The 24,536-nt window shown below is 37.2% G+C and overlaps 1 protein-coding gene across 3 annotated transcripts in view; it reads left to right on the top strand.

Moving 5' to 3' along the window:
- BVES (blood vessel epicardial substance) overlaps window positions 1-24,536 on the top strand; it is a 180,171-nt gene that overhangs the window by 135,827 nt on the left and 19,808 nt on the right. For all 3 annotated transcript variants that reach the window (XM_053710584.1, XM_053710583.1, XM_053710585.1), the window contains exons 6-7: window positions 4,507-4,674; window positions 16,475-16,616. In XM_053710584.1, the coding sequence (XP_053566559.1) occupies window positions 4,507-4,674; window positions 16,475-16,616 (310 nt within the window). The remainder of the gene's footprint in view (window positions 1-4,506; window positions 4,675-16,474; window positions 16,617-24,536) is intronic.

Genomic DNA, 24,536 nt, shown 5'->3' with positions numbered 1-24,536 from the left:
CTGCTGGAATTTGAATGTCAGCCTGCTTTATCGCACCTTATTCATTTAAGGTGCCACTTTCCTTGTGAGTAGTTTTTTTGCACATCACTTTTATATTTGTTGTTTTAACGATTCACACTATGTTGGCGTCCCTTGTTTATCTTTCATTCTAGACCCCCAAATAAAACCCTAACTAAAAAAACCTAAGCTCCCCATTGCCCTGAAAACTGCATTTGGATGGGCATTGCCCTTAAAAGGGCATTTAGCTCTCTTGCTGCCCAAAGCCCTAACCTAAAAATAAAACCCACCTAATACAAACTGAAAAAATCCTAACACTAACCCCCGAAGATTCACTTACCGGGAGAAGTCTTCATCTAAGCGGCAAGATGTCCTCAACGAAGCCGGCAGAAGTGGTCCTCCAGACGGGAAGAAGTGGTCTTCCAGATGGGGGTAAGCAGAAACCCCAATAACAGTGTGCACCATGAATAAGTTTGTTATTAGGACTTTAAAAGCAAGTTGCTGTGCTCATTTTGTATGTTCTGATAATGATAAAACCAGTTATTCATCCAGTTTCTCCTGCTTGGAATCTGAATGTGGTTTTGCGGGTTCTTCAAATCTCTCCTTTTGAGCCTATGCATGGTTTAGACCTTCAACTTTTATCTTGGAAGGTACTTTTTCTTCTAGCTATTTCTTCTGCTAGAAGAGTATATGAGCTTTCAGCTTTGTCTTGCGAACCTCCTTTTCAGATTTTTCATCAGGATAAATCTGTTTTTCTTACTAGTTATTCTCTTCCTCCTGAAGTGGTATTCACAGATACTATCAATCAGGAAATTGTGGTTTCTTCTTTTCCTAAGAATTCTAAGAAGCGTCTTCTTCACAACTTGGATGCTCTTAAATATTATGTGGAAGCAACAAAGGATTTCAGACTTTCGTCTTTTATTTTTCTTAATTTTTCTGGGCTTCACAAGGGTCAGAAGGCCATTGCTTTTATTTTAGCAGCTTGGCTTGAACCTTAATTTTCAAGGCTTATTTAGCTCTGGGGAAATCTTCCCCTGAGCGCATTACTGCTAATTCCACTAGAGCATTTACTACTGCAAGGGCTTTTCATAATGAGGCATCTATTGATCAGATTTGTTCTTCTTTGCACACTTTTTCTAAGTTTTATCACTTTGATGTGTATGCTTCTTCTGAGGCTGCTTTTAGCAGTAAAGTTCTGTGCACTGTAGTGCCTGAATAGTAACTTCCTGCCTTTACCGTTTGTCCCCCCTATTCGTGGTGGTCTTGTGAGCTCTACAGTCTAGGTATTGATTCCCACATGTGATGGCTCATGGACTCTCACCACCTGATGAAAAAACAATATTTATAATTACCTGATAACTTGTTGAGAGCCCACGAGCCCCACAATTTCATTTTGTTCAGATTGTGGAAGTACTTGTTTTGCCCTTGTTTGCTCCACTTTCTTTCCTGCTTTTCTTTTTTTCCTCATTTACTTGACTTTATGTATGACTTAGGATCATTGGAAGGGGGAGGGATTTAAAGCGCTGATGTGTTGGGGTTTAATTTGCCTCCCCTAGTGGTCAGGGGGGGGGTGGATATTCTCAAGTGTTATGGCTCTCCTCATCATGAAAGAAATAAAAATTTATCAGGTAAGCATACATTTTGTTTTAATAAAGATGTAAATATCTATACCAGCCATGCTCACTAAATGTAAAGCAAATATTCAGAAACTAGACTGAACACATTGTATGCACACAAGTGAACAGCCATACATAATACAGCCTTTATTGTAGAAATTAAAACATGATTGTGGCTAGCATATTTTTATACTTGCATTATTAACATCTGAACATTCGGATGAAATTTTAGATATTTTTGGCAAAAAGGAATAAGTAGTATTTTTATAAAGCAAGTACTAGCATTTTCACATCGCAAAAAACTAAATTAAGCTATTAACCCTTTAACCTAACAACCCCCTAACTTTAAATTAAAATTACAATACCCCTATCTTAAAATAAATAAAAAACTTACCTGTGAAATTAAAAAAAACTAAGTTTAAACTATATATTAAACTAACATTACTATTATATTAAAAATAAAATAACTACAAATTAAATAAACTAAATTACACATTAAAAAAAACTAAAACAACTAAAAAAATTAAATCTAAGATTACAAAAAATAAAAAATACTAGATTACAAAAAATAACTAAAACTAAATTGCAAAAAATAACAAACACTAAATTATGAAAAATAACAAACGAAATTATCCAAAATAAAAACAATTACACATAATCTAATAGCCCTGTAAAAATAAAAAGCCCCCCCCCCCCAAATAAAAAACCCTAGCCTACAATAAACTACCAATAGCCCTTAAAGGGCCTTTTGTAGGGCATTGCCCTAAAAAAAAATCGGCTCTTTTCCCTGTAAAAAAAATACAAAGACCCCCCAACAGTAAAACCCACCACCCAACCAACCCCCCAAAATAAAAAACCTAACTCTAACAAAAACCTAAGCTACCCATTGCCCTGAAAATGGCATTTGTATGGGCATTGCCCTTAAAAGGGCATTCAGCTCTTTTTCATTGCCCTGAAAAGGGCATTTAGCTCTTTAAAGAAAGCCCAAACCCTAATCTAAAAATAAACCCACCCAAAAAAAGTTTAAAAAAACACTAACCCCCGATGATCCACTTACAGTCCAGACATCTAGGCGGTGAGAAGTCTTCATCCATGCGGCGAGGTCTTCATCCATCCAGGCGACGTCTTCTATCCTCATCTAAGCGGCATCTTCTATCTTCATCCCAGCGGCGCGGAGCGGGTCCATCCTTCAAGACATACGGCACAGAGCGTCCTCTTCATATGGTCGCTGCCGTACACTGAATCTTCAATGCAAGGGAGCCTTTTCAAAATGGCTTCCCTTGCATTCCTATTGGCTGATTTGATTTTTGAAATTCAAATCAGCCAATAGGATGAGAACTACTGAAATCCTATTGGCTGTTTAAATCAGCCAATAGGATGAGAGCTACTGAAATTCTTTTGGCTATTCAAATCAGCCAATAGAATTTCAGTAGCTCTCATCCTATTGGCTGATTTGAATTTCCAAAATCAAATCAGCCAAAAGGAATGCAAGGGATGCCATTTTGAAAAGGTTCCCTTTCATTGAAGATTCAGTGTACGGCGGTGACCATATGAAGAGGACGCTCTGCGTCAGATGTCTTGAAATATGGACCCGCTCCGCACCACTGGGATGAAGATACAAGATGCCACTTGGGTGAAGATAGCAGACGCTGCCTGGATGGATGAAGACCTTGCTACCTAGATGAAGACTTCTCGCAGCCTGGATGTCCGAACTTTAAAATGTAGATCGCCGGGGGTTAGTGTTTTTTGGGGTGTTTTTTTTTAGATTAGGGTTTGGGCTTTTTAAAGAGCTAAATGCCCTTTTCAGGGCAATGAAAAAGAGCTGAATGACCTTTTAAGGGCAATGCCCATACAAATGTCCTTTTCAGGGCAATGGATAGCTTAGATTTTTGTTAGAGTTAGGTTTTTTATTTTGGGGGGTTGGTTGGGTGGTGGGTTTTACTGTTGGGGGAGTCTTTGTATTTTTCTACATGGAAAAGAGCTGATTTCTTTAGGGCAATGGTAGTTTATTGTAGGCTAGGGTTTTTTATTTTGGGGGGCTTTTTATTTTTTATAGGGTTATTAGATTAGGTGTAATTGTTTTTATTTTGGATAATTTCGTTTGTTATTTTTCATAATTTAGTGTTTGTTATTTTTTGTAATTTTAGATTAAAATTACAAATTACAACTGATGAATTAAACTTCATCTAAAATATCGCTAACATTCCAGATCTGTTTATACAAAAGGAAAGTTTAGCATCACATAAAGTATATACTTCCATTAAAGGGAAGTAAAGTCATAATTAAACTTAAATGGACTGGATAGAGCATGGAATTTTAAACAACTTTCCAATTTACTTCTGTTATCAATTTTGCTAAATTCTCTTGGTATTTTTTATTAACGAGTAATCCTAGTTTGGCTCAGGAGCCATCTGGCAGCAGTTTTGCAACAATGTTTAACCAATGTTATACATAGACTACTAAAGACAAGTGCATGCCCCTGAGCTATCTTACCTAGCTTTACTCTTAAAAAGGATATCAAGAGAACAAATCAAATTTAATAATGCAAGAAAATTAGAAATTTGTTTAAAATCACATGCTCGATCTGAATCAGGAAAGTTTAATTTTGACTTTACTGTCCCTTTAAGCAAAATTCAAAAGAAGAATCCTGTCATACCTAAATAATTTAGAAGGACCCACAAAACATAAAATGGGTCCACACAAAAATGACAAAAAAACCCCACTTGCAGTAATATAGATCACAGTCAATATGTAGGTAATAAGAATTATGGGAACAGATAAAAAAGTTTGTGGTCCAAGTACATTAGATATATTTTATAACACTAGATTGACAGAAACACTTATGCAAATGTGTAAACCTCCTAACTAATGTTGTGTTTGTTTTTGATTTTAGGTTACAATTACTGCAGATGATAACTGTGTGTTTTTGTGTTGGTCACGAGAAAGGCTTACTTATTTTCTGGAGTCTGAGCCATTCCTATATGAAATATTTAAGTATTTGATTGGTAAAGATATTACAAATAAACTTTACTCCTTGAATGACCCCACATTAAGTGACAAGGTAAGTTACACATTACATTAGCACAAAATTCATGTTTCCAGATATGTGCAATGAAATATAATATTCAGTTATTTTATAATGTATTATGTGGACAGTTACTTTGCTGCAATAGTTGTGTGAAAGATACTCTCTCATTTGTGGTTTTATTATTGTGGTTTAAGAATTGAAGAGTAGATGACAATGAGGGAAGCAAGTTTAAAGAGACACTCAAGTCAAAATAAACTTTTATGATTCAGATAGAGCATGCATTTTTATGACACATTCCAATTTACTTCCATAATCACATTTTCATAGTCGTTTTATATGCACACTTTCTGGGGAACAAGATCTTACTGAGCATGTGCACACGCTCACAGGTTATACCTATACTAGTCTGTGATTAGCTGATGTCTGTCACATGATGCAGGGGGCCGGAAAATGGGAGATTATTAAAAGTACCCACCCTTTGCCTTCATAACAGCTATGTAGAGTCTTAAAATTTTCATAACCAACTTTGGGGTCAATTCCATCTATCTGCTGATTCGTTTTTGGCCACAAAATGGCATTTTTTGCTTCAGCGTAATCACAATTATTGGTTTTCAGGTGTTTTTTGGAGCCAAGAACACATTTTTGGCTTTTTGAAGAAACCCTATATTTAATATGGTGCAGAAACATTCTTGATGATTACAATCCATTTTCTCATACTTTTCAAGTGCTAAACTCACCCTGTCTGTGCCATAGCAGCTTGCTAAAGTCAGAGCCTTCAGCCGCCTATGGCACAGCCCTCTTCTTCCAATGAGGTAAACCAATAGCGTGCTAGAATACAGAACAGATAACACGCGCTATTGGTTTAGTGGTGGAAACGTCACCTCATTGAAGGAGATCGCTATGCCGTGGTGGCTGGAGGCTTTTAACCACAACATATTGGGCTAGATTACAAGTTTAGCACAAAATATCGCTTCTGCGAAAGCAAAATTTGCACTCAACTTAGTAATACCAGCACACGCAAATGTGCGCTGGTATTACAAGTGAGGTGCACTTCCCCAACAGTAAAACCCACCACCCAACCAACCCCCCAAAATAAAAAACCTAACTCTTAACAAAAATTTAAGCTATCCATTGCCCTGAAAAGGGCATTTGTATGGCATTGCCCTTAAAAGGTCATTCAGCTCTTTTTCATTGCCCTGAAAAGGGCATTTAGCTCTTTAAAGAAAGCCCAAACCCTAATCTAAAAAAAAAAAACACCCCAAAAAACACTAACCCCCGGCGATCTACATTTTAAAGTTCGGACATCCAGGCGGCGAGAAGTCTTCATCTAGGTAGCAAGGTCTTCATCCATCCAGGTGGCGTCTGCTATCTTCATCCAGGTGGCATCTTGTATCTTCATCCCGGTGGTGGGGAGCGGGTCCATCTTTCAAGACATCTGACGCAGATCGTCCTCTTTATATGGTCACCGCCGTACGCTGAATCTTCAATGCAAGGGAGCCTTTTCAAAATGGCGTCCCTTGCATTCCTTTTGGCTGATTTGATTTTGGAAATTCAAATCAGCCAATAGGATGAGAGCTACTGAAATTCTATTGGTGCAGACTTTCTGTCACACTTCCTCCCCCCCAGCTCACACTTGGTGGAGTGAGTGACCATAGACATTAAAGAGTGTAACCTTGAAAGACCATTAGCATTGCCCTCCAAAAGACCTGCTCTGTGCTCAACAAAGAAATGAAAAGGCTGCAGACTAAGAAACTATCTAGTCACTCTTGCATTCCTCTCCTTATTCTGACTCATCCATTTGAGAGGAGCATGATCTGTAGTGATGTCGCGAACAAAAAAATTTGGGTTCGCGAACGGCGAACACGAACTTCCGCAAAAGTTTGCGAACCGGGCGAACCGCCATAGACTTCAATAGGCAGGCGAATTTTAAAACCCACAGGGACACAATAGTGATGGAAAAGTTGTTTCAAGGGGACTAACACCTGGACTGTGGCATGCCGGAGGGGGATCCATGGCAAAACTCCCATGGAAAATTACATAGTTGATGCAGAGTCTGGTTTTAATCCATAAAGGGCATAAATCACCTAACATTATAAAATATGAGGGAAAAAATGGAAAAAAAACACACTTTTTCTAACTTTGACCCCCAAAATCTGTTACACATCTACAACCACCAAAAAACAACCATGCTAAATAGTTTCTAAATTTTGTCCTGAGTTTAGAAATACCCAATGTTAACATGTTCTTTGCTTTTTTGCAAGTTATAGGGAAATAAATACAAGAAGCACTTTGCTATTTCAAAACCACTTTTTTTCAAAATGAGCGCTAGTTACATTGGAACCCTGATATCTGTCAGGAATACCTGAATATCCCTTGACATGTATATGTATTTTTTTTAGAAGACATCCCAAAGTATTGATCTAGGCCCATTTTGGTATATTTAATGCCACCATTTCACCGCCATATGCGAGCAAATAAAAAAAATTGTTCACTTTTTCACAAACTTTAGGTTTCTCACAGAAATTATTTACAAACAACTTATGCAATTATGGCATAAATGGTTGTAAATGCTTCTCTGGGATCCCCTTTGTTCAGAAATAGCAGACTTATATGGCTTTGGCGTTGCTTTTTGGTAATTAGAAACCTGCTAAATGCCACTGCGCACCACACGTGTTTTATGCCCAGCAGTGAAGGGGTTAATTAGGGAGCATGTAGGGAGCTTGTAGAGTTAATTTTAGCTTAAGTGTAGTGTAGTAGACAACGCAAAGTATTGATCTAGGCCCACTAATTAATTAGAAGGCCGCTAAATGCTGCTGCGCATCACACGTGTATTATGGCTAGCAGTGAAGGGGTTAATTAGGTAGTTTGTAGGGAGCTTGCAGGGTTAATTTTAGCTTTAGTGTAGAGATCAGCCTCCCACCTGACACATCAGACCCCCTGATCCCTCCCAAACAGCTCCCTTCCCTCCCCCACCCCACAATTGTCCCCGCCATCTTAAGTACTGGCAGAAAGTCTGCCAGTACTAAAATAAAAGGTTTTTAATTTTTTTTTATATATATTTTTTTAGCATATTTACATATGCTGTGGTGTAGCATCCCCCCTTAGCCCCCAACCTCCCTGATCCCCCCCAAAACAGCTCTCTAACCCTCCCCATCTGCCTTATTGGCGGCCATCTTGGGTACTGGCAGCTGTCTGCTATTATTTCACAGTCAAAAAAGTGTTGTTTTAAATGTACACTACTGTTACACCAGATATGAGTGGTGGCACTGGGCAAGTGGGCACAGTATACAATGTGAGCCTGACACACACGCTGGCAGGCAGGCAACTGCAATTAGATTACACAGGGGAAAAAAAAAGCAGACTGATGTTCTAACCCTAAAAAGGGCTTTTTGGGGTGCTGTCCTTACTGCAGAGATCAGATGAGTCCTTCAGGACTGTAGTGGACACTGAATACACTAGCCTAGCTATCAATTTCCCTATTAAATCAGCAGCAGCTACACTGTCCCTCCTCTCACTAAGAATACAGCTTCCGAATGAATCTAAAATGGATGCTGTCCAGGAGGTGGGAGGGTCTGGGAGGGAGGGTCTGCTGCTGATTGGCTGGAATGTGTCTGCTGACTGTGAGGTACAGGGTAAAAGTTTACTCAATGATGACGAATAGGGGGCGGACCGAACATCGCATATGTTCGCCCGCCGCGGTGAACGCGAACAAGCTATGTTCACCAGGAACTATTCGCCGGCGAACTATTTGTGACATCACTAATGATCTGTAATCAACCTGAATTTCCTCCCCAATAGTACCGAAGAGACTCCAAAGCCCACTTAATAGCTAAAGATTCTTTTTCAACAATAGAGTAATTTCTCTTGTTGGTTTAATTTTCTACTAAGAAATAATACAGGATTCTCCTCCCCTTGGTACACTTGGGAAAGAACAGCCCCCACACCAACATCAGAAGCATCAGTCTGCACTATAAAATCTTTACAAAAATCTGGAGTTACCAAAACTGGATATGCACACAGGGCATCTTTCAAATGCTTAAAAGCCTTGTCTGCTTCTGTAAACCATTTAACCATCACTGGTGATTTTGCCTTTGTAAGATCAGTTAAAGGAGCAGCTATTGTAGCAAAATCTGGAATAAACCTTCTATAATATCCAGTCAAACTCAAAAAAGCTCTAACTTGTTTCTTAGTTAGGGGCTGTGGCCAGTTTTGTATGGCTTCTATTTTAGTTGTCTGTGGCTTAACTAATCCTCTCCCAATTGTATATCCCAAGTACTTTGCTTCCTCTAAACCAATGGTACATTTTGAAGGATTCGCAGTTAAGCCAGCAGAAAAAATGGAGTAAAGAACTGCCTGAACTTTTGGGAGATGTGATTCCCAATCTGTACTATAAATGATTACATCATCAAGATATGCTGCAGCATAAAGAACATGGGGCTTTAGAATTCTATCCATCATTCTCTGAAATGTTGCAGGAGCACCATGTAACCCAAATGGCAAAACTGTATACTGAAACAACCCATCTGGAGTTTAAAAAGCAATTTTCTCCTTTGCCTGATCAGTAAAGGGGTACCTGCCAATAGCCTTTTGTTAAATCAATTGTTTTTAAATAACGTGCTTTTCCTAGTCTTTCTATTAACTCATCAACCCTAGGCATTGGGTAGGTATCAAATTTTGAAATACAATTTAATTTATGATAATCATTACAAAATCGTAAAGTACCATCCGGTTTAGGAACTAACACAATTGGACTGATCCAATCACTGTATGATTTTTCAATCACCCCAAGTTTTAACATTTTTTCCACCTCCAATTTAATAGCCTCCCTACGGGCTTCAGGAACTCTATAGGGTTTAAGGTAATCTTTTTTCCCTGGTTCTGTAACTATGTCATGTTTAATTACGTTAGTTCTCCCTGGCATCATGGAAAAAACCTCTCTGTTCCTTCTAATAAAGTCCTTGACCTCTTGCTTTTGATGCACAGATAGGGTTTCAGAAACATTTACCTCTGGCTCAGTAACAGGTATCTCTGTTCTATTTACCACACACAAAACCTCTCTATCCTTCCAGGGCTTCAGTAAATTAATGTGATATATCTGCTCAGGTTTTCTTCTCCCTGGCTGACTCACCTTATAGTTTACATCACCCACCTTTTCAATTATCTCATATGGGCCGTGCCAAGTAGCCAAAAATTGATTTTCTTATGTAGGGACTAAAACTAGTACCCTGTCACCAGGCTGAAACACTCTAACCCTAGAATTACGATTATAACTGTGTTTTTGTGCTTCTTGGGCTTTTCCCATATGTTCCCTAACTATGGGCATGACAGCCTCCATTTGATCCTGCATTTGAGATATATGCTCAATAACACTTCTGTAGGGTGTAGTTTCCTTTTCCCATGTCTCTTTAACAATATCAAGTAACCCACGTGGATGTCGACCATACAAAAGTTCAAATGGTGAAAACCCTGTTGAGGCCTGAGGAACTTCCCTGATAGAAAACATTAAATAAGGCAATAAAAGGTCCCAATTTTTTCCATCCACATCAATTGCCTTCCATAACATACTCTTTAGGGCCTTATTGAACCTCTCTACCAGCCCATCAGTTTGAGGGTGATATACTGAAGTTTTCAGGTGCTTAATATGGAGCAGTTTACACAATTCTTTTGTAACCTTAGACATAAAAGGAATCCCTTGATCTGTCAAAATGTCCTTGGGTATACCCACTCTATTAAACATAAGCATAAGTTCCTTTGCTATAAATTTTGCAGAACTATTACGTAGGGGTACTGCCTCAGGATAGCGGGTTGCATAATCCAGGACAACCAGTATATACTGGTGTCTTCTGGCTGACTTCACCAGTGGACCATGGCAATTCTTTCGAATCGCACATCAATGATTGGTAAAGGCACTAATGGACCACGAAAATCCTTAGTGGGAGCAGTTAGCTGGCATTTGGGACATGAAGAGCAATAATTATTAACGGCCTTAAACACACCTGGCCAGTAAAACCTTCTAAGGACCCTTTCTTTAGTCTTATCCATTCCCATGTGCCCCCCTAGTATGTGCAAGATTTAACACTGTATTACGAAAAACTTGAGGTACCAACAACTGTTTAACAATAGCTGTGCCCTTTTTGTCTATTCTGTATAGCAGGTTATTATTTACTTCAAAGTGAGGATAAGGTAATGGATTTTCTGGCTGTGAAATAACACCATTTACAACCCGGATATCATTTCTTGCTTCAGCCAAAGTGGGATCCTCCCATTGGGCACTTTTAAAATTACCACAATTAACCTCCAAATCTAATAAATCATCATTGCTTTCTGTACTAACACCTGGCTCATTATTCTGGATAGGCTGGTATCCTATCAATACAGGCATAGGACAATAAGTTTTACCTTTACTGTTTTCGTCCAAATCAATTTCAGAAAAAGGAAACACAAAATCCTCACTTGTTTCCCTTTGGACTCCTTAGCTGAATTTACTATTAAAGCCAATAATTAAAAAAAACGTAGGAAAATCTCTTCCTATCACCACCTCATGAGCTAATTTGGCTACTACACCTACCCGATGTTTTAAAGAACCACATTGAGTTTCGAAATGTACATCAGCTGTAGCATATTCACGTTTATCACCATGAACACAAAGAATACCCATTTTATGCATATGATCTATAGTCACATCAGGTACTATACATTTTGCCACTAATGTAACCATACTACCTGAATCAAGTAATGCTTTACACATTCTATCATTCTTACACATTCTATCATTTACAGTCACCAAATACATGTGAGAGACATTACTATTATCAGGATGAATACAGTTAGTCTTGATAAAGCCTAAGGGTGAAACGCGTTGACCTTGACACTGTTGTCACTTTCATTTAGTGCTTTTATTATGTGCTGTGCCTTTAATAGAGGACTGTAAAAGTTGCTAAACAGCGACCGCAAAGATCACCTACAAACTTCATAAGCTACTGTGAAGTTTTAGTTGCCTTATTTACCACCTTCAACAAAGGAGAAAAAGGAATATAGTCACAATCTGTGACCGCAAAGAACATCTGCAAAATTTCCCCCAGGACTTCCTTTCAAAATAAGGATTAGGGGTCTGCATAAAGAAAACAAACCCATTTTTTTGCTGAATTGGTTTGGGTTTTGTGATTGCCTATAACAAGGATAACAAGAATCCTCTAGTCGCTACTTGCTACCGCCAAGCTCGTCAACACAATTCTTTAGTTCAAGTTCTGCATCTCTATTATCGATCATTATGTACATCAATCGACAAAGAGAGAACATAGTCACAGTCTGTGACCGCTAAGACCATCTGTATATTCCCCCAGGACCTCCTTGTTTGCTAAGGAATAGGGGCTAATACCAAAGAAACTGAACTATTTGTTTGCAATAGTGCACTTTCAACAAGCCTTTATTTACAGAAGCTACTCCGGCTGCCTTACACATTTAAAAATCTGCATGTGACGTCAGAGGCATTATATAAATGCCGCCACCTACTCACAGTTGTAACGCCTCACCAAACAGGAGGAGTGAGCTTACCCGCCACACAACACTGTGTTTGGTCTTTTTTGCTATTTGCCAAACAGTGCTCTCTGTTTATTCTCTAAAAGAGTGCGAATATCGCATTCATATTTTAAATTTTGTCAAGATATTTTTATAGCCTAAGGCCAAAGCTGTCTCTCTCATCTTTTAAATCGCAAGTACATTAGTTCAGCTAACAAATTACGAATATTAGCTAAATTGTTACAAGGGAGACGTCCCTTTTATTTTATATGTTAAAGTGGATATATTCTATCTGTATTTATTAAATTGCTACTTTCTCTTTATTTGAATGGTTTCACTTTGATACATTGTTTATCTTTCTATATTGGTTACATAACATTTACCTACACTTAGGCTATTTCTATATATATTATTGATGTTGTATTAACACCTATTTTATACTAACATTTATTCCAAATTACTTTTGATGCCATCTTAATATGTTTTTTTGATTTTAAACAAAGATACAATATAAACACGTTGATAACATCATTTACAAACACTTTGCAATTTTTGCTTATTAATTAACCCGTGCTTTTAGCGCTTAACTATTTTTCACTAGCTTTTTAGACACATTACTATTATCAGGATGAATACAGTTAGACAGAAATGAGTGCGGCCCTGTATTATCACTTGTACTATAGTCCATCAGTTCATCTTTAAGGGCACAGTCTCTGGCAACCTCATTACACTTAAAACATTTAATACTATAATTAGATTTCCCTCCAGGTTGGTTATATTTAAATGTTCCTTTATCTCCAAGAGGAGTCTCCCTTGTATCTTGTAAATATAACTGCTGGTCTCTCACCCCCCTTCCCCCTTTAACAGTCTTACCAGTTCTTGTAGAGTTCTGGCAAATAGGAGAGGAGGGTAAATCTGCTGGAGGTAAATGCAAAACTTCTCCTGCCACAATATACCTTTCCACTAAAGCAATCAGTCTGCAGTTTGAGGGTCACCCTGACTGACCCATCGACACAGGGAAGCAGGTAATCCTCGTTGAAAGTGATCCATCACCAATAACTCCACAATCTTATTAGTGGAGTTAACCTCTGGTTGCAGCCATTTCCTCCCAAGGTGAATGAGGTCAAACATCTGTGATCTTGCAGCTTTATCAGATGCATATCTCCAAGAGTGGAATCTTTGATCACGTACTGCAGAAGTCACTCCTAGGCGTGCCAGGATCTCAGCCTTCAGCTTGTCATAGTCACTGGCTTGCTCCGGCTCTAGGTCAAAGTAGGCCTTTTGAGGTTCTCCACTTAAAAAAGGTGCAAGTATGCTCGCCCACTCATCTGCTGACCATCCTTCTCATTCCACTGTTCTCTCAAAGGCAAGAAGGTACGCCTCAACATCGTCCACTGCAGACATCTTTTGAATATAGTGACTAGCTCTTATAACTTTAGAGCTTTGACATCCACGAGCAGGATCAGAGCTCAGTCTCTCAGATATAGCTTGAATCTCTTGCCGCAAGGTGCATGTGGTGTTCTGCTGTTCCTCACAAACCTTCCTGAATGTTTCTGCTTGAAATGTGACCATCTGTTGCACCAGCACTTCAGTACTCTCTTTCTGGGTTTTTGACATAATCATAGCGTTCTCCGTCTGTGCTAACACCAACTGCTGCAGAGCTGCACTGTTTTCAGCAGCTTTTCTATTGGCCTCCTGTTGCACATCGGTAGACTGAATAAGTGCTTTAATAACTTCCTCCATGTTGTTTGCAAATTATAAAACCCACAGACATAAAATGTGGCGACCCGCCTTCTCCACCATATGTAACAAGAAAATATGGCAACCACTGTCTTCTAGGGTTTAAATGCAATAGAGAACAATCCAGTTAAAGTTTTCAAAACTTTATTTTCTTCCAAAATAGCAAGGTGACTTTAAAAGCAGCATACAGTTTGTTCACAGGTAAGGCAAAAGGAACAGATTCAGTCTCTGCACAAGCTTCCAAAACGGCAAATCTCTGTCTGCATTGTCTGCAGCAATACAAATGTCCTTTACAGAATGTAACAGCAAACAGAAATTCAGCAAAACATTTAGTACATATTTTTCACAACACATCATATCAGGCCTCCTGCCTGGCTGTAATCTACTTAGCTAAATAAATGCTTCCCTTTTAAACCATTCTGAGCAGTAATCATGAGCCACACCTGAGTTTAATTGTCTTTAACAGCTGTAAGGTACTCACAACTAAAAACACTGATCACTTCCCTGGGGTTTCTTAGCAAAATAGTAAAGTGAAATGTATTAAACTTGGTCTAATACAGTGTTTTTCAACCAGTGTGCCGTGGCACACTAGTGTGCCGTGAGAGATCCTCAGGTGTGCCACGGCAGACTGACAACAGTGTGACATATTTTTTAAACTTTGCTTGTTTTTTACTCCCAGTGCAGGGGTAGTTTGTAGGAGGCATGGCATAACAGCACAATACATACAGTATGTGTGTGTTTGTGTGTATGTGTATATATATATGCTGTATTAGGCTACAATGTGTGATTTTTTTTTAAATTTTGGGATGGTGGTGTGCCACAGGATTTTTTTATGTAAAAAAGTGTGCCACGGCAAAAAAAAGGTTAAAAATCACTGGTCTAATATATACTCCCTCTATCACCAAACCAGACTTTCTGTCACAGTGTATATTAACACATAAATATATACATATATATTTACAAGGAACACACAGTCCCCATTAACTGCAATCTAAAGGCACTTTTCAGCGCCGTTTTTTTTTTCTAACACCCCAGACCCGCCAACTTTAGCCCCCAAAAAATGCTTAGTGCAGATTTTTTTAAAATAAAAAAATAACTATACTTTAATTTGGGGCCATTGTAGCACTTTAAAAAAAAAAAAAAAACGGTATGACCTCTGGTTAATTTTTTGAGCGCTAATTGCTACACTTGTAATGGCTGGTTATTTATTGCGCACCCTTAAACTGGCAAATTTGCCCATTTGCGGGTGCATGATAAATTAGCGCTTCACTTTTAATCTAGCCCATTATATAGGTATATTTAATAGATATATAAATCAAAGAAATCTTGGATTTGTGGATTTTTGTTTTCAAAGTTGTGTGGTGGATTACATTTTACTAATACCTCATATTTATTAAGGGTGTAATTCATGAGTGGCCTTTTATTATAACTGTAAACATATAATTAATTATATAGTATAACACTTCTCATTATTTTGATATTCACACACCCTGCACACTACACTCTTTAATGAAAACACACACACAAATATATATATATATATATATATATACTAGTCCTAAAGCCCGTTCACACGGGCCGTGTTGTGTTATGTGTTATATATAACTCTCTATCGCTCTCTCTCTCTCTCTCTCTCTCTCGTGTTTCACCCCTGTGCGTGCGATCAGCTGTGCTGCCCGGTCCTCTCTCTCCTGTGTTTCACCCCTGCGCGTGCGATCAGCTGTGCTGCCCGGTCCTCTCTCTCCTGTGTTTCACCCCTGCGCGTGCGATCAGCTGTGCTGCCCGGTCCTCTCTTTCCTGTGTTTCACCCCTGCGCGTGTGATCAGCTGTGCTGCCCGGTCCTCTCTCTCCTGTGTTTCACCCCTGCGCGTGCGATCAGCTGTGCTGCCCGGTCCTCGCGCTGCTGTGTTTCACCCCTGCGCGTGCGATCAGCTGTGCTGCCCGGTCCTCGCGCTGCTGTGTTTCACCCCTGCGCGTGCGATCAGCTGTGCTGCCCGGTCCTCGCGCTGCTGTGTTTCACCCATGCGCGTGCGATCAGCTGTCTAAGGCCAAGTGTTTGTCTGTACTGCGCATGACGGCTTCAGACAAACACTTGTCTTTTATAATATAGGATATATATATATATTATTTTCATCTAAACGGGTTTAAGGTAATTGTTCCTTATAAGGTACATTGTGATAAAAAAATAATCTGTTCCCTCTAAAAAGTTAATATTTCAAAATGATATACAGTGATTTGCTTTTTAAAAAACAGACATGTTTGTGCTAAATAAACTAATGTTGTGTGAGATGAGTTGCCCCTATTAGCCAATAAGCAACAGATTCACAGGTATATAAATATGAACTTCCTGTTAGGTTAACTTCAAATTTAAACAGCTTTTTCTAAAAAAAATTCATGCAAATAATAGTTTTATATATTTTTAATGGGGTTTTTATATGCATGATAAAGACATTTTGAGTATTCTGTGTCTTTAATTTTCCACTCTGATAGAAACATTTTATTGAAGACGTTATTTTACTCCATGCAAGAATATGTGACTTGTATTTATATATACATTCTACTAACTTTAATATAGGTTGCCAAAAAACTAGATAGACAGCCTAGCCTCTGCTCCCAGCTGTCTGTAATGCAAATGAGGAACAGCATGGCCAGTACAAGTGACAGTGAAGACGGCTTGCACAACTTCCTACGAGCGACATCTACTGCCTCATCCCTGCGTAAGTTATATACTATATGTTCCTTTTTTTCTTCTTTGATTTTGTGGTGTTTAAAAGGTCTTTAATATCATACGGCTAGATTACGAGTTGTGCGTTAAGGTAAAAAAGCAGCGTTAACAGGTCTTAACGCTGCTTTTTTATGCCCGCTGCTTTTACGAGTCTTGCAGGTATAGGTGTACCGCACACTTTGTTGGCCTTACCGCAAACCGACTTACGTAAACTTCGTAAACCCTTTTTTCTATGGGACTTTCATAGTGCTGGTATTACAAGTCTGTCCTGGGAGGCCAAAAAGTGAGCGGTACAGCCTCTACCGACAAGATCCGTAACGCATTCTAAAGTCAGTAGTTATGAGTTTTACACTACAACGCTGTAGCATAAAACTCATAACTAAAGTGCTAAAAAGTACACTAACACCCATAAACTACCTATTAACCCCTAAACCGAGGCCCTCCCGCATCGCAAACACTATAATAAAAATTTTAACCCCTAATCTGCCGCTACGGACATCGTCACCACTATAATAAACGTATTAACCCCTCAACCGCCGCACTCCTGCCTCACAAACACTAGTTAAATATTATTAACCCCTAATCTGCCACCCCTAACATCTGCGCCACCTACATTATACTTATTAACCCCTAATCTTCCATTCCGTACATCGCCGCAACCTACATTATATTTATTAACCCCTAATCTGCTGACCCCAACATTGGTGCCACCTACCTACATTTATTAACCCATAATCTGCCGTCCCCAACGTCGCTGCCACTATTATAAATTTATTAACCCTTTAAACTTAAGTATAACCCTAACACCCCCTAACTTAAATATTTAAATAAAATTCCTATCATTAACTAAATTATTCCTATTTAAAACTAAATACTTACCTATAAAATAAACCCTAAGCTAGCTACAATATAACTAATAGTTACATTGTAGCTATCTTAGGGTTTATTTTTATTTTACAGGCAAGTTTGTATTTATTTTAACTAGGTAGAATAGTTACTAAATAGTTATTAACTATTTAATAACTACCTAGCTAAAATAAATACAAATTGAACTGTAAAATAAAACCTAACCTATGTTACAATAACACCTAACACTACACTACAATTAAATAAATTACCTACATTAAATACAATTAAATAAATAAAATTAAATTAGCTAAATCACAAAAACAAACACTAAATTACAGAAAATAAAAAACAAATTACAGATCTTTAAACTAATTACACCTAATCTAAGAGCCCAATCAAAATAAAAAAGCCATCCCCACAAAATAAAAAAAAAAACCCTAGCCTAAACTAAACTACCAATAGCCCTTAAAAGGGCCTTTTGCAGGGCATTGCCCCAAAGAAATCAGCCCTTTTACCTGTAAAAAAAATACCCCCCCCCCCAACAGTAAAACCCACCACCCACACAACCAACCTCCCAAATAAAACCCTTACTAAAAAAACCTAAGCTCCCCATTGCCCTGAAAAGGGCATTTGGATGGGCATTGCCCTTAAAAGGGCATTTAGCTCTATTGCTGCCCAAAGCCCTAACCTAAAAAATAAACCCACCCAATACACCCTTAAAAAATCCTAACACTAATCCCCGAAGATTCACTTACCGGGAGAAGTCTTCATTCAAGCAGCAAGATGTCCTCAATGAAGCTGGCAGAAGTAGTCCTCCAGAAGGGCAGAAGTTGTCCTCCAGGTGGGCAGAAGTGGTCTTCTAGACGGGCAGAAGTCTTCATCCAGACGGCATCTTCTATCTTCATCCTTCCGACGCGGAGCGGCTCCATCTTCAAAACATCCGGCATGGAACATCCTCTTCAAACAACGTCTTCTTAGGAATGAATATCTCTTTAAGGGACGTCATCCAAGATGGCGTCCCTTAGATTCCGATTGGCTGATAGAATTCTATCAGCCAATCGGAATTAAGGTAGAAGATGGAGCCGCTCTGCGTCGGAAGGATGAAGATAGAAGATGCCGTCTGGATGAAGACTTCTGCCGGCTTCGTTGAGGACATCTTGTCACTTGGATGAAGACTTCTCCCGGTAAGTGAATCTTCTTGGGTTAGTGTTAGGATTTTTAAGGGTGTATTGGGTGGGTTTATTTTTTAGGTTAGTGCTTTGGGCAGCAATAGAGCTAAATGCCTTTTTAAGGGAAATGCCCATCCAAATGCCCTTTTCAGGCCAATGGGGAGCTTAGGTTTTTTTAGTTAGGCTTTTATTTGGGGGGTTGGTTGTGTGGGTGGTGGGTTTTACTGTTGGGGGGTTGTTTGTATTTTTTTTTACAGGTAAAAGAGCTGATTTCTTTGGGGCAATGCCCTGCAAAAGGCCCTTTTAAGGGCTATTGGTAGTTTAGTTTAGGCTAGGGTTTTTTTTTATTTTGGGGGGCTTTTTTTTATTTTGATAGGGCTCTTAGATTAGGTGTAATTAGTTTAAAGATCTGTAATTTGTTTTTTATTTTCTGTAATTTAGTGTTTGTTTTTTGTGATTTAGCTAATTTAATTTAATTTATTTAATTGTATTTAATGTAGGTAATTTATTTAATTGTATTGTAGTGTTAGGTGTTATTGTAACTTAGGTTAGGTTTTATTTTACAGGTCAATTTGTATTTATTTTAGCTAGGTAGTTATTAAATAGTTAATAACTATTTAGTAACTATTCTACCTAGTTTAAATAAATACAAACTTGCCTGTAAAATAAAAATAAAACCTAAAATAGCTACAATGTAACTATTAGTTATATTGTAGATAGCTTAGGGTTTATTTTATAGGTAAGTATTTAGTTTTAAATAGGAATAATTTAGTTAATTATAGTAATTTTATTTAGATTTATTTAAATTATATTTAAGTTAGGGGGTGTTAGGGTTAGATTTAGGGGTTAATACATTTAATATAGTGGCGGCGACGTTGGGGCGGCAGATTAGGGGTTAATAAATGTAGGTAGGTTGCTGCAACATTGGGGGAGGGAGATTAGGGGTTAATAAATATAATGTAGGTGTCGGCGATGTTGGGGGCAGCAGATTAGGGGTTAATAAGTATAATGTAGGTGGCGGCGGTGTCCGGAGCGGCAGATTAGGGGTTAATAAGAATAATGTAGCTGTCGGCGATGTCGGGGGTGGCAGATTAGGGGTTAATAAGTGTAAGGTTAGGGGTGTTTAGACTCGGGGTTCATGTTAGGGTGTTAGGTGTAAACATAAAATGTGTTTCCCCATAGGAATCAAGGGGACTGCGTTACTGAGCTTTACTCTGCTTTTTTGCAGGTGTTAGACTTTTTTTCAGCCAGCAATCCCCATTGATGTCTATGGGGAAATCGTGCATGAGCACGTATGACCAGCTCACCGCTGACTTAAGCAGCACTGGTATTGGAGCGCGGTATGGAGCACAATTTTGCTCTACGCTCCCTTCTTGCCTGTTAACGCCGGGTTTGTAAAAACCTGTAATACCAGCGCTACAGGTAAGTGAGCGGTGATAAAAAAATGCTTGTTAGCACTGCACCTTTCATAACGAAAAACGTATCTGGCCGATAGTTTGATATATGTTAACCCAAAGGTAGATTTTATTTACAGTATATATAAAAGCTTATAAAAACTTGTAGATTGTAAAGAAGATTTTTACTAGATAAACTGCTTATAAGATATTAATTTGGAATATAATCTACATGTTCGTGAATTTACAATATGTACAACTCAAGAATCCACGATTAGTATGTAACATATATTGAAAGAATTTAGCAATCATTTGTTGTGCATTAGCCCTAACAGTCTAATTTTAAGACAATGAAAAAAAAATCTTAAAATTCATAGGTAAAAACTTTTTTTTAACATAATATAGCTGCAGTATCCAAAATGTTATGATCAAAGTCTTCCTTTTATTGCTTTAACTAAATATTTTTTTATCAGGTTACATACTGAAAATATTTATTTCCTGTTATAAGTTAAGTGGTATAAATTAGTTTTATAAATTCTTCCTTTTATTATTTGATTTTAAATCGATTAATAAAAAAGGAACCATTAACAAAAAAGACTATTCTATGAAGTTTTTATTGTACCTGGTAGTTTATTACTATAACTAGAATGTGTTACGTCTGAAAAAGCGCAACTAAGGAACATGGTATGTAAAAGGGAGCAGCTGTTGTAAAAATAGTGATGATCATCTTCAGTTACCTTCCCCAATAAAGCACTAAGGGCCAGATTACAAGTGGAGTGGTTTTAAACATTCCCTGTCTTGCGCTAAGTTCTCTATAATAAGCTTTTTGTGTGCGTCAAGTAGTGATCGTATTACAAGTTGAAAGTAAAAAGTTTTCGCTAGTGCAAAAAGCCAAAGTTAGAATATTGCAAACACGTTAACATATTCCCCCATAGAGGTCAATGGAGCAAAAATAGTTTTTAAAAATCACCCCACTCGTGCACAATCCCGATCGCATATTCTCAAGTGCACTAACCCTACATGAAAATATTAATATTTCACATTCCAATATTCTTCACATAGCAAAATATGTTCTATTTATTCATAAATACATATTTATGGTGTTTTTTGGTACAATATATACATATATATATATATATATATATATATATATATATATATATATATATATATATATATATATATATATATATATACACACATCTATATATGTATATATATATATATATCTAAATAATTATTTCCCTATGTGCATAACATTGTAATGTGAAATATTTACAGTAAATACACAGTATAACACTTTATTAAATAAGAATATTGCATAAATATGATTTTACATGTTTTCATCTACTTGACTGCAAAGGGCTCCAATACACAGTGTAACTGAATTTTTAAATGTGTTTTTTTTTTTAATATATATATATATATATATATATATATATGTATATACAGTATGTGTTTATGTCTATAAATACATATATACACACATATAAATACATAAATACACATGTACACATACACATATTCATATATAGACATATATATATCTTTAGACATGTATATGTATGTATCTCAATGTTAAAGTCCAAAAATAATAGTATAGCTGCACCACCAATTGTATTAAAACATCATGTTTTTATTTAGCCACTTTAAAACAGACAACGTTTCGGACCCATGTCCTTATTCATGTCTAACATTCAACTCTAAAAACAAACCTTATAAAGGCTGTAGCACCACCCACCACACCTATTTTCACCTGTGTTCACTTAATACAAAATACATTTTACTTTTGTGTTACTTAATGCCATCTAGTGGCCATCATTAACATCTCTTGTTGCATTATCATACTTTTTTCAACAAAGGACATAAAGAGAACAAAAACTTTTTTCATCATTGTTAATTATACATCAGGTTAATATACTCAGTATAGAAAAGGAATAAATATAAACTTATCATCTTTATTCATTGTATTGCAATGTATCTTTTTCATAAAAAACATAAAAAAGAGATTTTTGCTTTTTCTTAACTCTCTTTAGACATTGCTAATTCAAATATCTTTTGACAAAAGGCCAATCTTCATTATTTCCCTTCCAATTAGATCATATTAAATGATCATCTTAAAAAGAGAATAATTCTTGGAGTTGATAAACAATTCTCAAACACGTCCTTCAACAAAGGATATAAAAACAAAAAGGTCAACCCAAAAAGAATTCTCTCCTTTATAAAAATTCAAGTTTCCAAAACCCTCCACATAATCAGCATTAAATTGGGGAAAATATTGACTAAATGAATTAAAATTCAAAAATATGAAAAAAAAAACCTTTCAACAAAAGATACCCAAAGAACAGAGTAAATACAACCATCCGTATCCCTGAAGTTTTAAACCCAAGGCATTTTATGAAAAAACTTGTCAGTAAAACTGCTATCAAGAACCTAATCATCCATACTTACTGACACACACTCCAATCCATTTCCCTATTCATTCCATTGGGTGTCATAGTCCCCAGTTCATGAATCCAGTACAATTCTCTATACTTTAACAGCTTAACCCTATTACCACCCCTCCTAGGAAGATCTATATGTTCCAATATCTGGAATCTCAGCTGATTGATCTGATGCCCAGCAGTAATGAAGTGGTGAGATACAGGGGCATCCAATTTACCTGTTCTAATATTACTTTTGTGTTGGTTAATGCGCTCCCGTACCTTCTTGGTGGTCTCGTCAACATACCCCAGACCACATGGGCATTTAATCAGATACACCACAAACTTAGAGTTACAAGTATAGTAATCTCTAGTGTGGAGTGTGTGTCAGTAAGTATGGATGATTAGGTTCTTGATAGCAGTTTTACTGACAAGTTTTTTCATAAAATGCCTTGGGTTTAAAACTTCAGGGATACGGATGGTTGTATTTACTCTGTTCTTTGGGTATCTTTTGTTGAAAGGTGTTTTTTTTTCTTTTTTTTTTTCTTTTTTTTTTTCATTTTTTTGAATTTTAATTCATTTAGTCAATATTTTCCCCAATTTAATGCTGATTATGTGGAGGGTTTTGGAAACTTGAATTTTTATAAAGGAGAGAATTCTTTTTGGGTTGACCTTTTTGTTTTTATATCCTTTGTTGAAGGACGTGTTTGAGAATTGTTTATCAACTCCAAGAATTATTCTCTTTTTAAGATGATCATTTAATATGATCTAATTGGAAGGGAAATAATGAAGATTGGCCTTTTGTCAAAAGATATTTGAATTAGCAATGTCTAAAGAGAGTTAAGAAAAAGCAAAAATCTCTTTTTTATGTTTTTTATGAAAAAGATACATTGCAATACAATGAATAAAGATGATAAGTTTATATTTATTCCTTTTCTATACTGAGTATATTAACCTGATGTATAATTAACAATGATGAAAAAAGTTTTTGTTCTCTTTATGTCCTTTGTTGAAAAAAGTATGATAATGCAACAAGAGATGTTAATGATGGCCACTAGATGGCATTAAGTAACACAAAAGTAAAATGTATTTTGTATTAAGTGAACACAGGTGAAAATAGGTGTGGTGGGTGGTGCTACAGCCTTTATAAGGTTTGTTTATAGAGTTGAATGTTAGACATGAATAAGGACATGGGTCCGAAACGTTGTCTGTTTTAAAGTGGCTAAATAAAAACATGATGTTTTAATACAATTGGTGGTGCAGCTATACTATTATTTTTGGACTGTTTTCTTGGGACCTTGGTGCAGGTCCAATAGTTGGCACACCTGCAAACAAGTTTTGCTACACCCTTGGTGCTTGGGCAATTTCTGACTTATCTCAATGTTAAAGCCCTTTGCCTGTCTGGGACCTCATATCTTTAACCCTTATAACTTGTTTTTGCAATATTGTTTTTTTAATAATGTTTATTAGATAGCGTTATTATGAGTGTAACTGTACTTTTAAATGTGTTTTTGATGTGTTTTGTGACACTTTTTTGTTTTAACCAGAGCTCTGAGGACGTGCTATCCCAACGTGCTTTAACTTCAATTGCGCTCAAGCGATTGCGTTTATTTTCAACTTGTAATACGAGCGCTACATGCGATGCACGCAAACAGCCACGATAAAGCCCTTTTCGCTAATGTGTAACTGTTAGCACCCCACTTGCAATCTGACCCTCAGTGGGACATGATACCCCATTTTGTAAAGAGGAGAGCACCCTCTTTCAAATGAGAGGATCTCACAACCCCATCATTGGCAGACGATTGCCATAAAAATAACTACTGTATGGTAGAATATAGCAGCTCCAGAATAATACCTATCAACGGAAAGACAACATACACTACACATAAAACACCCATTATATGAAAAAGGGGGGTTAATTCACTTTAAAATAAGGGGGTCTCATGTTTCTCTAAATAGCATGTTTTTGTTTGTAGGAATAGCAATCACCTAGCAAGTAAGTAAGGTTTAAGGCGCTCTGATTTTTATTGTTCTATATAGGCTCCAAAATGACGGGCCACATGGTAAATAATTTTTC

This window comes from Bombina bombina, chromosome 4 (assembly GCF_027579735.1).
Source record: "Bombina bombina isolate aBomBom1 chromosome 4, aBomBom1.pri, whole genome shotgun sequence".
Classification (NCBI taxonomy): Eukaryota; Metazoa; Chordata; class Amphibia; order Anura; family Bombinatoridae; genus Bombina; species Bombina bombina.
Note: the sequence above shows the minus strand (reverse complement) of the source record. Positions and strands in the feature narration are given on the sequence as shown.